A 13,794-nucleotide genomic window follows, 5' to 3' on the forward strand; every position below is an offset into this window, starting at 1 on the left:
CTTGGCAGGGGGTTGGACTCGATGGCCCTTGTGGTCTCTTCCAACTCTATGATTCTATGATTCTATGATTCTATGATCTTGTAGCTGATGCAATAGTTGTTTGAAAGCTGAGACTGTGTCTCTCCTATTCAGCCCACCACTCATGGCCTATAAGACATGTGCCTGAACTGACACTTCTTTTGCTGAAGCTAGTGGAAATGTACAAGCAGAAGAGACCCTTTGCCATTGGAGGCAGACTGTGCAGTTGCCTTCCTGACTTCTCACTTGATCTCTGCAAAGTCCAGCCAGGCGGAGCATGCAGGGTCTTCTGAAAGCTAGAGCATGAAACTCTTAATCTCAGAGTTGTGGATTCAAGCCCCATATTGGGCAAAAGATTTCTGCATTGCAGGGGTTTGGACTAGATGACCCTAGTCCCTTCCAACTCTATGGTTCTGTGATTCTATGACAGCAGAGTAGCTTTGGCATGAAGAAAATGAATGGAAGTCTGATAGAACTTTTCTTTTTAGAATGTGAGTTGGCATTTTGGATTGTGGAGAGGTATCTTAATAACCTCTGACTCCTCTTCCCTTTTAGCGACACGGTCTTCCTGGAAGAGGATCTACAGAACCTGATTGATGCCCTGATTGAGAATTTTCTGGAGCCTAGTAAGAATGGACTAATCTGGCGTTCGGTGTAGCCTTCCTCCTCCTGCTGCTGCTGCTGCCATTGGCTGTGATAGCAGTCACTCCATGCACTGCGTAATGTGGAACAAAGGAACCAAGATGATAACTCCTGTTTGCATTTATATATATACTATATATATATATATATATATATATATATATATATATATATATATGAATGCCTCTGTGTGTGTATATGTGTGTTTTATATATAGATATATACGTTCCTTAGCCAGCATATTTATATGGAAGCAGTATCATTTTGTCAGCTTTCTTTCCAAAATGAGAAGCAGATTATCAGACAGCTTTGGGCTCCCACAGAGATCCATCAAGCCAAAAGGAAAAGGCTGAGCAGTTTCTGGCAAATTTGCCAGGAGTGATTGGTGAAAGGGACTTCCTCTACTGCCGCACTTCAAAAATGAAATCAACGCATCCCTGGAGGCTTTCCTGGCTGCCGCCTTCTATTAAACCAGTGTTGGCTATCTGAAGTCTTCAACTTGCTCAGTCCCTTGGCAGCTGGCCTGGATGATCATATTGGACTGGCAGAATGGTCCTGCTTCCTTGTAGCTGTTTTGAGTGTAGGTATCTTTACTGTACTGTTGAGTCTTACCTTTTTTTAAAAATCAGTCTGTTCAGTAGAATTCAGTACTTAGGGTTTTCTAGTGCAGAAGTTGTTTAGAAGTCATAAAGTTTCCAGCTCTTTAAATCTCTTCTTTTGAAAGGTGCTCTTTGTGCATTGTATTCTTATCTGTCTGTGTATTTGCTGAAGTTTACTCGACAGTTAAGCAGTAGTGGCAAGCTATATCATATGAGGTGTAGCTGGCTAGCCCTGGGGCCAAAGCAGGTATGATGGACCACCTCATTCCTCTTTTGGCCCTCGGACTGCCTACTGGGCTTCTTGGAAGTTAGGAAGCAAGACAGAATGCAGACCTCTTGGCTCAAGGGGATACAAAATTGATCATTGCTGTGCCTGCTTTGCCTTCACCTGCCACCATTAGAAATCCTTCTAGTCTAGACATACCAGCTTTGCCCTGCCACAGTATCTTTAAAATAAAACAACCTACATCAAATAAAGCAATATTCAATAATCCATCCAAATCTAAGAGTAAATAGTAAAGCATCAGCGAATAATAACTAAGCAGTTTGCACCTATCAGTTACAACAAAGAATTACTAATCTATTATCAATAAAGATAACACCAAATCGCAATGCATAAAATACCACAAAACCTACAAAACCATGTAAAAGGGTCAGATGGAGAAACAGTCACACACAACTAATAATTATTATTTTTTTAAATATCCCTGAACGCCTCTCTTCCCAGCTGGTTCTGCTGTTCTCAAAGTCATGGAAAGGCTCCCAGAGAGGGCTGGAGGGTGGGGCAAGACTTTCCCAAATGTTCCTTCCAAAACTGGTGAGGGCAAGGCCGAGCTGCTGGCTAGAGTAAAAGCCCTTCTTGTGTTTCTTGATGCGAGAAAGTAGAGGTATACTGCCGGGGCCGCAACATATCTCTCATTGCCTGCAATTATATAACTGGGGGACCTCAAGCAGTCCTGTTGTCTCTCTGTATCCATGATTCTTTGCCTGACCACAGATCTTGCTTGACCCAGGCCCAAATGGAGCTATTGGTGATGGGAGCCTCCAAGCTGCAATGCGAAATGGTACAGCCCAGACAGCTCAGAACTAGACATAATGCCGTTTGGTTAAATTGATCAAGTATATATTTGAAATAGGGAGAAGTCCCATCCATTTCCCCATCTGGCACTACCAAAGTTTCCAAGCAGATTTTTCTTCTTCCAAACCCAGTAGCTTCTTTCTTCTGAGTTGACGGAAAAGCTGAGTTTTGGTAGCCCAGTTGATATAGCTTTGCCACTGTTGCTTGACTTTGTCCTCCTCTTTCTCCTTACGCCCTTTGTGAGTTGGATCTGATAAGGTGGTGCAGGTGACTTCTGTCCTGATGACCCAGCTTTAGGCCACAAGGACAAGAAACTCCATTTCTTGCACATCCGGGTTGGGGGTTTGGGGGGAAAGAGGGGGATTGATGCCAACTGAAGCTTTTGCTCTGTGGCATAACAAAGTACCTTTGTGGTATCTGAATGTATGTGGACAGCAGGAACTTGCTTGTATTGCACGAGGCTTTCGGGGCAAGATCCACCAGGAACTCGTCCTGTGCGCGGGACGTATTCCTGCAGTGTTTTGCCGTTGATTTACATGCAATATTTATTTATTATTTTTATTATTTAATGCTTAAATGCCTTCCAGGTTGTTCGTATATGAGTGAAATGTATTGAATGCCAAAAAACCTTCCTTTTTATGTTATTTTTTACTCTTTGTTTTCTTTTTCATTTACTGTATATTTGAAAGTGCTGCAGCGTAGTGAGGAGAAATTACGAGGGGGCAATTAAAGCGACAGAGCTGCCCCAACCTACGTGCCAGAAGGCACCCAAAGACAGTGGGGGCAAATGTTTGCCTCGTGGGAGTTTTGTCATCCTTTAAGAATCCAATTCCCATCTCGTTAAAGTGTTGCTGTTTGGAACAGAGAGAGCAGAATCGAAGGCCTTAAGAAGCTCTTTCTGAATCCTTTGCTGATTTTGGGGGAAAGAACCCTCTTTCTCTGGTTTAGTTTGAACAAACATAAGTCATGGAAGAACAAAGCAACATGTTCATTGACAAGTTTTCTACCCAATTCACATGATGGGGTGAGTAGCTTAGGGATCACTATCGGATTGATTCTGTCCTGGGACAAGACACATGAAGTTTGCTAGTTGAGAATATTTATAATTCACTTTGGCTGCTTGGTTTACTTGAGCATGCTTTTGAGAAAACCTCCCCTTTCCTACCCAATAAGAAAACGTCTTAATGGTCTTCATCGTCTTAAATGGCAACCACTGTTTTGGGACTAGGTGAGGGAGAGAACAGACTTTCCCTTGTAATATCAACCTCAAAGGAAGAGCCTAAAATCTGGTCTCATTTTTATGATGGAGAAGACTCCCTTTCTGGTGCAGCCTTGCACTTGATGAATCACATCCCATAAAGAAGAAGCCCCGCACATGCAAGCAAGATTTTTTCCATTATCAGCAGAGTCCAGTGCTATAGTGGGCTCTGTATACTTGGAGCTCCAAATCACACTCAGTAGGTTTTTAAGTCCTCATGCCAACAGAGTGTGTTGAAATAACCTTTCGAAGCTGGCAGGGCACATCCAGTCCCCTGCCTCAGTTCTTCCAGCTCCTGCCACTCCCTGTGCCAGGTTTACAAGTCCCAGGCGGGGCCCTCTCCTGCATGTCTTTCAGCCTTGACTGCTGCCTGAGCAGCTGTGCTTTGCGCTGAGAGGGAGCCCAGCAACATCTCGGGGAGCTGAACTCTCCTAGGCCAAATAGAGAGAATCACAGCAATAACTGGTCAAGCGGAGATGAGTATCTTTGACTGACCACTTGTTGGTTCTGGTGAATGGAGCTTCGTAGCTCACCTGTGCCTCACTGCATCCAATTTCATCTCACTTAAAGATGCTTTTAGGGCATGGGGAGTCATGCTCTGCAATGTGCGCTTGCGCAAACAAGCAATGGAGTTTGTGTAGAACTTAAGGCCATAAAGCATTCTGTTGATCAGGGTGAAGATAATTCAGTTTTTTGCATGACCATTCATAGTCCATAGATGTTTGACTCAATGCAAGACCTTCCTTCATAATTTTTGATCAGTGTGTACTGAGACTTTCAGAAATGTGTACCGCTTCTTCTGGGTTTTTAATTACAGACAGCCCAAGTGCAGCAGGAATGCCAACTGAGATGAGACTCGGTTGGAATACTTGTTTGGCTGCCCCAACCCACAACATCCCAAGCTATAATGTGGCACCACCCTCTTCCTCTTTTCTCAAAGCTCCAAACTGTTGAGAGGCTTCAAGAATATATATATATAGAGAGAGAGAGAGAGGAGAGAGAGAGAGAGAGAGAGAGAGAGAGAGAGAGAGAGAGAGAGTGTTTTGCCCTTTATTGGAAATACACATCTTATGTGCCATAGTGAGAGACCTTGTGTGTTCCCTCTGGGACCTTGCAGCGTTATCTGCCACTCAAAAGCTGGAATGGTAGGAGTTGAGGGTGTGATTCTTACAACTGTTAAGATTCCATGTCTCTTCTTTTTGTTTTGTTCTGAAAGATGTGCATGTCCTAAGTTTACATAGGTGTACCCTTCCCACAAGACAGGGTGTGTGTAGTACAAAACACTGAGTACAAAAAGCAAAGCGAGGCTTCGCCCCTTACTGTGTCTGCCTTCGTTTGGTAGCCCCCTTAGCTTGGAAGGAGGTGATGCACTTAGCACCTGCCCAGCCCAACCTTCAGCTTCCTTTTTATGTATCCTACTTGACTTCATTTTCAGGACTGTTGCTTTAACCAGGGTAGTCACCATCTTGGACTGCCCTTCAACTGAATCTAAAGAGTGGTACCAGGGAAGCTTTTCATTACACTTCTTTCATTTCAGATGTGCTTTTCTGCCTAAGAGACAATGGGTGTATTATCAATATGGACTGAAAATTTGCACTTTGATTCTGTTGGAAGTATTTTTTTGTGTCTGGATTATGAAGTGGGTTTAGTTGAATAAAGTGTTAAGTTAATAAAACGTTCTCCTTGTAGAAGTGTTCTGTGACTTTGTTTCTCCAGCTTTTGAAAAGGGCTGCGGGGGGGGGGGGTTCTTGGTGACCAGATAATTTCCTGGGCTCTCTGGACAGAGACTCAAAGGCTTGTTTGTTTCTAAATAAAACCAAATTGTGAGGCAGATGAATTTTGCCTTCTGTGCTCTGTGTGTGGGGTTGCAGTCTAGATGCAGCCTTGCTTGTGGCTCTCTGATGGACCCAGGGGGGGCAACAGGGCAGCCAGGGTTATATAAAAAGGTAATGAAGGAATGGGTTTCCCAAATCTAAAACCTGACTGTGCAGTCAGTCTGAAACGGGCCCCCAAATCCCCATTTTTCCTCCTCCAAGGATGAATTAGCTAAAAACCATTAATGTAACCACTTGAGCAAATGTGTAACAGGAACCCAGCTGTATAAACAACAGCTCTCTCCTTTATCAGTCCATGACGCTTAATGGATGACCTTGTCAGTGGAGACAGGATGGCAGAGCTGGGGCTTCTCTTGTAAGCACACTGACGCACAGACTCTGCAAGACAGGAGGCTTTGCGCAGCTAACCCCAAGCTAGAACAGCGAGATGGAGCGCTGCACATCGCTCTGTCTCCCTGTTCTGGCTTTGGGCTTAGCCGCGCAGCCTGCATTCGCTCTATAGGACGCACACACATTTCCCCTTAATTTTTGGAGGGGGAAATGTGTGTCCTATAGAGCGAAAAATACGGTATGTCCCCTCTTAGTCTCTAACAGGAGTGCTGTTGTTCAGCATTCCAGGCAAGCCAAAAACTTTGCAGTAGTTGGGCTGCGGGGAGAGAGAAACCAATTTTATTTGTGTGCACGCGTTGCAATTGACATAAGAAGAGGCCTGCCTAGTTTAACTGTGTGACATGCTTTTTTGTCTGGCATTCAGCTTCATTGGATGACCAAGGGTTGAGTTCTAGCATGATGGGTGTGAACAAATAGCGCACTCTCTGCTGTGGCATGGCTCCCCAAATCTATTTTCTGATGAGAGCAGCTTTTGCATCTCATCTGGAAACCAAGGACCCAGAGTCTGGAGGAAGAATGGGGAGGCACACAATGCCAGATGCTTGAAGTCCGGAGTGAAGTTTCCACAGTCTGTGCTGATTTGGGGAGCCATGTCATCAGCTGGTGTTGGTCCACTGTGCTTCATTAAGTCCAGGGCCAATGCAGCCGTCTACCAGGAGATTTTGGAGCACTTCATGCTTCCTTCCACAGACGAGCTTTATGGGGATGCTGACTTCATTTTCCAGCAGGACTTTGGCACCTGCCCACACTGCCATAAGTACCAAAACCTGGTTCAATGCCTATGGGATTACTGTGCTTGATTGGCCAGCAAACTCTCCTGACCTGAACCCCATAGAGAATCTTTGGGACATTGCCAAGAGAAAGATGAGAGACATGAGACCGAGCAATGCAGAAGAGCTGAAGGCTGCTATTGAAGCATCCTGGTCTTCCATAACACCTCTGCAGTGCCACAGGCTGATAGCATCCACGCCACGCCGCACTGAGGCAGTAATTGATGCAAAAGGGGCCCAAACCAAGTACTGAGTACATGTGCATGCTTCTACTTCTCAGAGATCCAATATTGCTCTATTTGCAATCCTTGTTTTGCTGATTTCATTTAATATTCTAATTTTCTGAGATTCTTAATTTGGGGTTTTCATCAGCTGTACGCCATGATCATCACAATTACAGTGGTGCCTCGCAAGACGAAATTAATTCGTTCCGCAAGTCTCTTCGTCTTGCGAGTTTTTCGTCTTGCGATGCACGGTTTCCCATAGGAATGCATTGAAAATCAATTAATGCATTCCTAGGGAAACCGCCTTCAGACCAGGTCCGGGGACAGTCTGTCCCCGGACCTCTTCTGAAGGCTGGGGGGGGGGACAAGGGCTTTTCTTCCCACCCCCAGCATTTTAAAAAACCCCGGGACAGTGGAGGACTTCTCCGCTGTCCGGGCGATCTTAAAATGCTGGCGGGCGGCATTTTAAAATCGCCCCAGGACAGCGGAGGACTTCTCCGCTGTCAGGGGCGATTTAAAAGCCCCTGGGAAGGCAGGCAGGGGGGACAAAGACTTTCGCCCCCCGCCCGCCTTCAGAAGGTGTTCCCGCCCCCCCGCCCCGCTTCGGAGCAGCGTTCCGAAGCGGGGTGGCTGGGGCAGGTGTTCCCGCCCCCCCGCCCCGCTTCGGAGTAGCGTTCCGAAGCGGGGTGGCTGGGGCAGGTGTTCCCGCCCCCCCGCCCCGCTTCGGAGCAGCGTTCCGAAGCGGGGTGGCTGGGGCAGGTGTTCCCGCCCCCCCGCCCGGCTTCGGAGCACCGGGAGAAGCGATCTCCCCGCAGCCCCATGCTTCAAAAGAGGTCCGGGGGCAGCGGGAAGCGCTTCCCGCTGTCCCCGGACCTGGGGCTGCGGGGAGAAGATCGCTTCTCCCCACCGCCCCTTGCTTCAAAAGAGAAGACCCGCTGTCCCCGGGGCAAGCTTCGTTTTGCGAAGCAAGCCCATAGGGAAATTCGTCTTGCGAGGCAACTCGAAAACGAAAAAACCTTTCGTTTTGCGAGTTTTTCGTCTCGCGAGGCATTCGTCTTGTGGGGTACCACTGTATAACAAATAAAGGCTTGACATATCTCGCTCTGCCGGTCATAAGTCTATCTCATATATTAGTTTCATCTTTTAAGTTGAATTATTAAAATAAATGAACTTTTCCACGATATTCTAATTTTCCGAGTTTCACCTGTATTATGTTCTGAAGAGGAAAGAAAAATCTGGGTCAGATGACACCGCAAAACCCACCTTGGATGGCTGCAAGAGAGCATAGAAGCAGCCCCAAGCCAGGAAGGATGGGCCTCCCCCTGATTTGGACCCAATCCCTTGCCCCAGAGGACCTCCCTGGGGCCCACAGCCTCCTGGGCAGAGGTGGAAGGGCAGCATCAGGAAAGGGGGCAGGAAAAGCCTCTGGCCTCATCCTGGCACCCAGGGACACATACTGCATCATCTGTGTTGAAAGTTGTTTGGGGGTGTGCTCTTGGGAGTGATGGAAGCAACCAAAGAAATGAATACAGGAAGGAGAGCTACTTATTCTGAGCTAGGGGAATCTCTGCGCAAAGGCCAGCAGTTCAGAAATGTTGCTGGCCGGTACTTTCCCCAAGGGCGTAGCTTTGAAGGTGCTGCGGGAGGAAAGAGCATCTCAGAGTCAGGGGCCAGTCTGGGCCAAAGTGGCCCCCACTTCCCCCACCACGGAGTCCCTGGCACTCCTGAACCATGAAGGCTGCAAGTTTTGGTCTTGGGCCAACCCCATCCTGCCTATGAAGCAGACAGGAACATCTTCCCGGAGCAGGGTCACCATTTGGAGTTTCCGCATTGGCCTAAAGGAAAGTTACTAAAGTTCTAGCGATTCTGCCAGTCTCTGCTTCCTGTCCCTGCGTTTGTAATATAAGGGGTCACAAGGTGGATCTGCAATACGGGGGGTCTAAGAAGTGCTGAAGTGGGACGCGGGTGGTACTGTGGGTTAAACCACAGAGCCTAGGACTTGCCGATCAGAAGGTTGGCGGTTCGAATCCCCGTGACGGGGTGAGCTCCTGTTGCTTGGTCCCTGCTCCTGCCAACTTAGCAGTTCGAAAGCATGAAGTGCTAGTAGATAAATAGGTACCCCTCCGGCGGGAAGGTAAACGGCGTTTCCGTGCACTGCTCTGGTTCACCAGAAGTGGCTTAGTCATGCTGGCCACATGACCCGGAAGCTGTACGCTGGCTCCCTCGGCCAATAAAGCGAGATGAGCGCTGCAACCTCAGAATCGGCCACAACTGGACCTAATGGTCAGGGGCCCCTTTACTTTTACCTAAGAAGTGCTGAAAAATAAGGGTTTTTTAATAATAATAAAAATACCCCACAATCAGTTGTAACAATGGCAGATGACATATGGCATCCTAAAATCTGCATTTAGTTCGACAAGAGGGAAAACATATTTCCAAAACAATTACAGGGCAGGATTAATATAGGATCCAAGATCCCTCATTTGCACAGGCACCAGAGCTGCTGTTTCTGGGAGAAAATGCTAATACAGTGCTACCTCAGGCTACAGATGCTTCAGGTTACAGACTATGCTAACCCAGAAATAGTACCTCAGGTTAAGAACTTTGCTTCAGGATGAGAACAGAAATCGTGCTCAGGAAGCGGGAGGCCCCATTAGCTAAAGTGGTACCTCAGGTTAAAACAGTTTCAGGTTAAGAATGGACCTCTGGAATGAATTAAGTGTTGGGATACTGCCAGGGAGACATAGTCCATCATGACTCCACATCGTCTCCGGACATCCATCGATCTCCCGTAGACATGCAGTATCAGCAATTAGCGACACGAGCTCCAGAAATAGCCTGCCACATTCCAGAGCTCATGCACGCTCTATCAGCAGAATTCACACAGCGAAAGATGCACGCAGGAGAGCATTATTTACAAGTTTATTCAGCGTTGGTCAGAACAAAGAAAACACGACTGCCTGCGTTGCTGTCTCAGGCACAGAGAGAGAAACAAAAGCATAGACACAACAGAAACATCCTGTGAACAGGAAATACACAGGCTGTGACACAAACATCCTGCTCCCCTTTTAAGGTGGAACGGAAATATCCTAACATTAAGTTCTTAACCCGAGGTACCACTGTAAAAGAAAGGTCGTGGGTCAAGACAAAGAAAGCCCCACCCCCAGATGCCTGGCCACATCCTTCATCCTGCAAACCGAACTAAACTACGCTACACAGACTCCTTCTTTCCTGCCTCCCTGCCTCTGCTGTGGAGAATAAACTCTTTCTCCATGCTTGGAAAAGGCTGCTGCTCCACTTTGGGCTGGCCTGAAGCGTCCATCGGCCGGCCGGCTTTGGAGAGAAGAAGAAGAAGAGTTTGGATTTGATATCCCGCCTTTCACTCCCCTTCAGGAGTCTCAAAGCGGCTAACATTCTCCTTTCCCTTCCTCCCCCACAACAAACACTCTGTGAGGTGAGTGGGGCTGAGAGACTTCAAAGAAGTGTGACTGGCCCAAGGTCACCCAGCAGCTGCATGTGGAGGAGCGGAGACGCGAACCCGGTTTCCCAGATTACGAGTCCACCGCTCTTAACCACTACACCACACTGGCTCAAGGGCAGGCTCAAGTGCCTGATCACTGAGCAAGTTGGGGGGGAAGCCCACAAGGGCCAATTTCTGTTTCCCCCCTCCCCCCAATAATTTTTATTATTATTTTCCAAATGTCGTAAACACAATAATAATATTATTCTCCTTTCAATCTATATCTTATCCAAATTAACTTCCCTCCACCCCTCTTCCGGCTTCTCCACATTGCTCTTACTTAAGCGTGATTACTATATATACATTCTATAAATGTCTATAATCCCTTAATAAATTTTTGTATTATACTTTAGACATACATTCCTTATTACAGCATTACATCCTGTGGTCTAACCAAATGTTTACAATAAACGTTATGAGTTTTATTCCAGTCCTGTGAGTGTCTTTATTTATGTACAGTTTTCTCTCTCTTTTTTTTTAAACAAAAATTTTATTAGTTTTTATAATATCAACAACAAACAAAACCACAAAACAAACAAAACATAACAAACATAAATCATAACCTTATTGAAAATAACAGTTATTTACTTTGTAAAACAACTTCCTCGTTTCCCCTTAGTTGAATTTCATTGCATATCCTTATAACGGTTTTCCAAATCCCAATTTTAATACCCTTTAAATTAAACATTAAAGATAAGTCTTCTCCTTCTTGTATTAGACATATTATTTTATCAGTCAACATAAATACAATCCTAAGCCCATTAAGTATCTGGAAGCTATTTCCAATTATTTTAGCTTAACAAATTTACCTAAATAATCATTAAATTTCTTCCATTCTTCGTGGTGTTCCTCCTCCTCCTGGTCGCGGACTCTTCCGGTTAGATCGGCTAGCTCCATAAAATCCATCATCTTCATCTGCCATTCTTCTACTGCTGGTAATTCTTGAGTTTTCCACTTTTTAGCTAACAAAATACGAGCCGCAGTTGTGGCATACAAAAATAAATTAACATCTTTCTCGGGCAATTCCGAAGAAGAAAGGCCTCTGGTTTCTTTATAAATGTATATTTCAACATTTTTTTCAATTCATTATAAATCTTTTCCCAGAAGTCTTTCACCTTGGGGCAGGTCCACCACATATGAAAGAATGTTCCGTCCTTTTCTTTACATTTCCAACATGTATTATCACAATTATGATACATCTTTGCTAATTTTACAGGAGTCAAATACCATCTATACATCATTTTCATAATATTTTCCTTTAACAAAGTGCATGCGGTGAACTTAACCCCTTTCTTCCACAATCTTTCCCAGTCCTCAAACATTATATTATGTTCTAAATCTCTTGCCCCATCTATCATCACCGATTTAACTTGTTCATCTTTCGTATGCCACTCCAGCAAAAGCTTGTACATTTTAGATAAGTTTTTATCTTCAGTATCTAACAACTCCATCTCCAACTTAGATTTTTCCAAGGCAAAACCATTTTTTATGTACAGTTTTCTCTTAAGTATACCATAAATTTGGACCATTCTTTTTGGAATTTCTCATCATCCTGCTGTCGGATTCTTCCAGTTTGCCTTGCTATTTCCGCGTACTCCAATACTTTCTGTTGCCATTCTTCAGTCGTCAGAATATCCTGTTGTTTCCATCTCTGTGTGAGGAGTAGTCTTCCTGCTGTTGTGGCATACAGGAAGAATTTCTGATTTTCCTTTTTAATGTCCTCTCCAACCATTCCTAGCAAAAATGTCTCCAGTTTTTTTTATAAAAGGTGTACCTAAATATCTTTTTTTAACTCATTATACACACTATCCCAAAAAGTCTTCACCTTGTCACACAACCACCACATGTGGAGATAATTTCTCCCTTTTACAGTGCATTTCCAACATGACTTCAAAAACGGGAGCCAAATGGGACAGGGGACTCCGTGTCCCAGAAATGGCAGAGTCTGTTGGGTAAGGGGGGGGGCTAAAACCATTCCTGATGCCATCAGGACACTGACACTGAGCAGCTGGAGGAGGGTGGCAGCATTGGGGGCTTCCAGAAGGAGACCCCACAGCAAGTGCTTGAAGTGCCTGTGGGAAAAGAGAGAAGAGAGTGCTGGGTTAAATTTTGCAAGTGTAATGTTATGGAAAATCTAGGTGTGAGGCTGCTCAGTCACCCAGCTCATCGGGCAGAGCTCGCAGGTCCCTGTGGAATAAAGGAAGGATTCCAGCCAACCGGAGCAAATAGCTGTAGACCAAAGTTTATTGCGCAATAGGTTTAAAGAGCAAATTTGAACCCCGAGGATGGGGTGACAAAGACTTTTAAAACTTTCCCACCATATCCCAAAATACAGTTCGTACAGCATCATTGCTACATCATCGACATGTCACAAAAGGGGAGGGGTTAACCTTGGCAAACATGTCCAGACAAGTCCTTGGTACAAGATTAGCATAAGCAGACATGGGAGGGCAAGACTCGGGGATAAGATTAGCATGGACAAATATGTCTTAAGTACCCACCACCCAAAGTACAATAGAAGTTCCTTTGCGTGTCTGGAGCCTGAGGCGAGTCAGGTGATGAGATCTGGCTTCCTTTGGCTAACAATGAGCCCAGCAATTGTCACCTCTGGGAACTTCCTGGAGTCCTTTTTCAAGGGGAAAATAGCTTTGGAATGGAGGAAACTGGAAAAGGAGATTATTCTATATTATTTTTAAAGCTAGGTAACTTCCCTGAGCTGTCAAGTTGAAAGGATACATTCAGGCATAATATTTGTAATATTTAACTTTAAAGATGTGCCCCTCTCCCCCCCCAGTAATTTCCGTAACTGTGTGAAGAAGAAAGAGCTGTAATGAAGGGAAGTCAAGACAGAGGACATACCTCTCTGTCGTCATCCTTTTCTGCGCCCCCAAGAACTGCCTCCATGGTCCTGTGCAGGATCACACTTCCCATATCGCAGCTGAAATTGGGGTCTCATGTTGCTGCAGAGATGAAGGGGAGAGGGTTAGACGCTGCCTCCTCCAAGTCTCCCATGCATCGGGTTTAGGGGGAGGGAGACGAAGGTATTAATTGAAACTGAAATTGTTAAAGATTGTACAGGATTGAGGAGATTTAAAATAAGGAATGAAAACAAGGGAAGAAAGAGCAAGAAAGGTGTTGGAGAGAAGATCAGTGTAAATGAAAACAGGAGGCTTAAGGGTTTGTTATAAATGATTTTATTCTGGATCTGAAGTGCTTTGTTGTAAAGAATGTACATTATGTGAATAAAACAATTATAAAAGAAGAAAAGAAATTGGGGTCTCGTGATGCTGCAGAGATGAAGGGGAGAGGGTTAGATGCTGCCTCTTAAGGGTCTCCCTTGTCCCCTTCTCCTTCCTGCTTGCTCTTCCCCACCCAGAGCTCCCCCTGGAGTTCTGCCCCCCACCCTGTCCATCCCAAAGACCCCATTCACCTCAGCTGGAGGAGGGCCTCCAAGACCAGG

At 45.5% G+C, this 13,794-nt stretch overlaps 1 protein-coding gene and 1 long non-coding RNA gene across 2 annotated transcripts in view; one reads left to right on the forward strand and one right to left on the reverse strand.

Moving 5' to 3' along the window:
- PGM2L1 (phosphoglucomutase 2 like 1) overlaps window positions 1–2,981 on the forward strand; it is a 37,532-nt gene extending 34,551 nt beyond the window's left edge. Inside the window, exon 14 of the mRNA XM_081197376.1 lies at window positions 574–2,981. Coding sequence (XP_081053502.1) covers window positions 574–676 — 103 coding nt within the window. The 3' untranslated portion in view covers window positions 677–2,981. The remainder of the gene's footprint in view (window positions 1–573) is intronic.
- A 9,223-nt stretch (window positions 2,982–12,204) lies between these two features.
- Window positions 12,205–13,733, reverse strand: LOC308588849. Its single transcript, XR_014008927.1, has 2 exons — window positions 13,194–13,733; window positions 12,205–12,406 (listed from the first exon to the last, which is right to left on the reverse strand). It is a non-coding gene; the product is annotated as an uncharacterized lncRNA (long non-coding RNA).
- Between the last annotated feature and the right edge of the window lie 61 nt (window positions 13,734–13,794).

The sequence above is a fragment of the Podarcis bocagei genome (genome assembly GCF_964188305.1).
Source record: "Podarcis bocagei genome assembly, chromosome: 6".
NCBI classification, from domain to species: domain Eukaryota; kingdom Metazoa; phylum Chordata; class Lepidosauria; order Squamata; family Lacertidae; genus Podarcis; species Podarcis bocagei.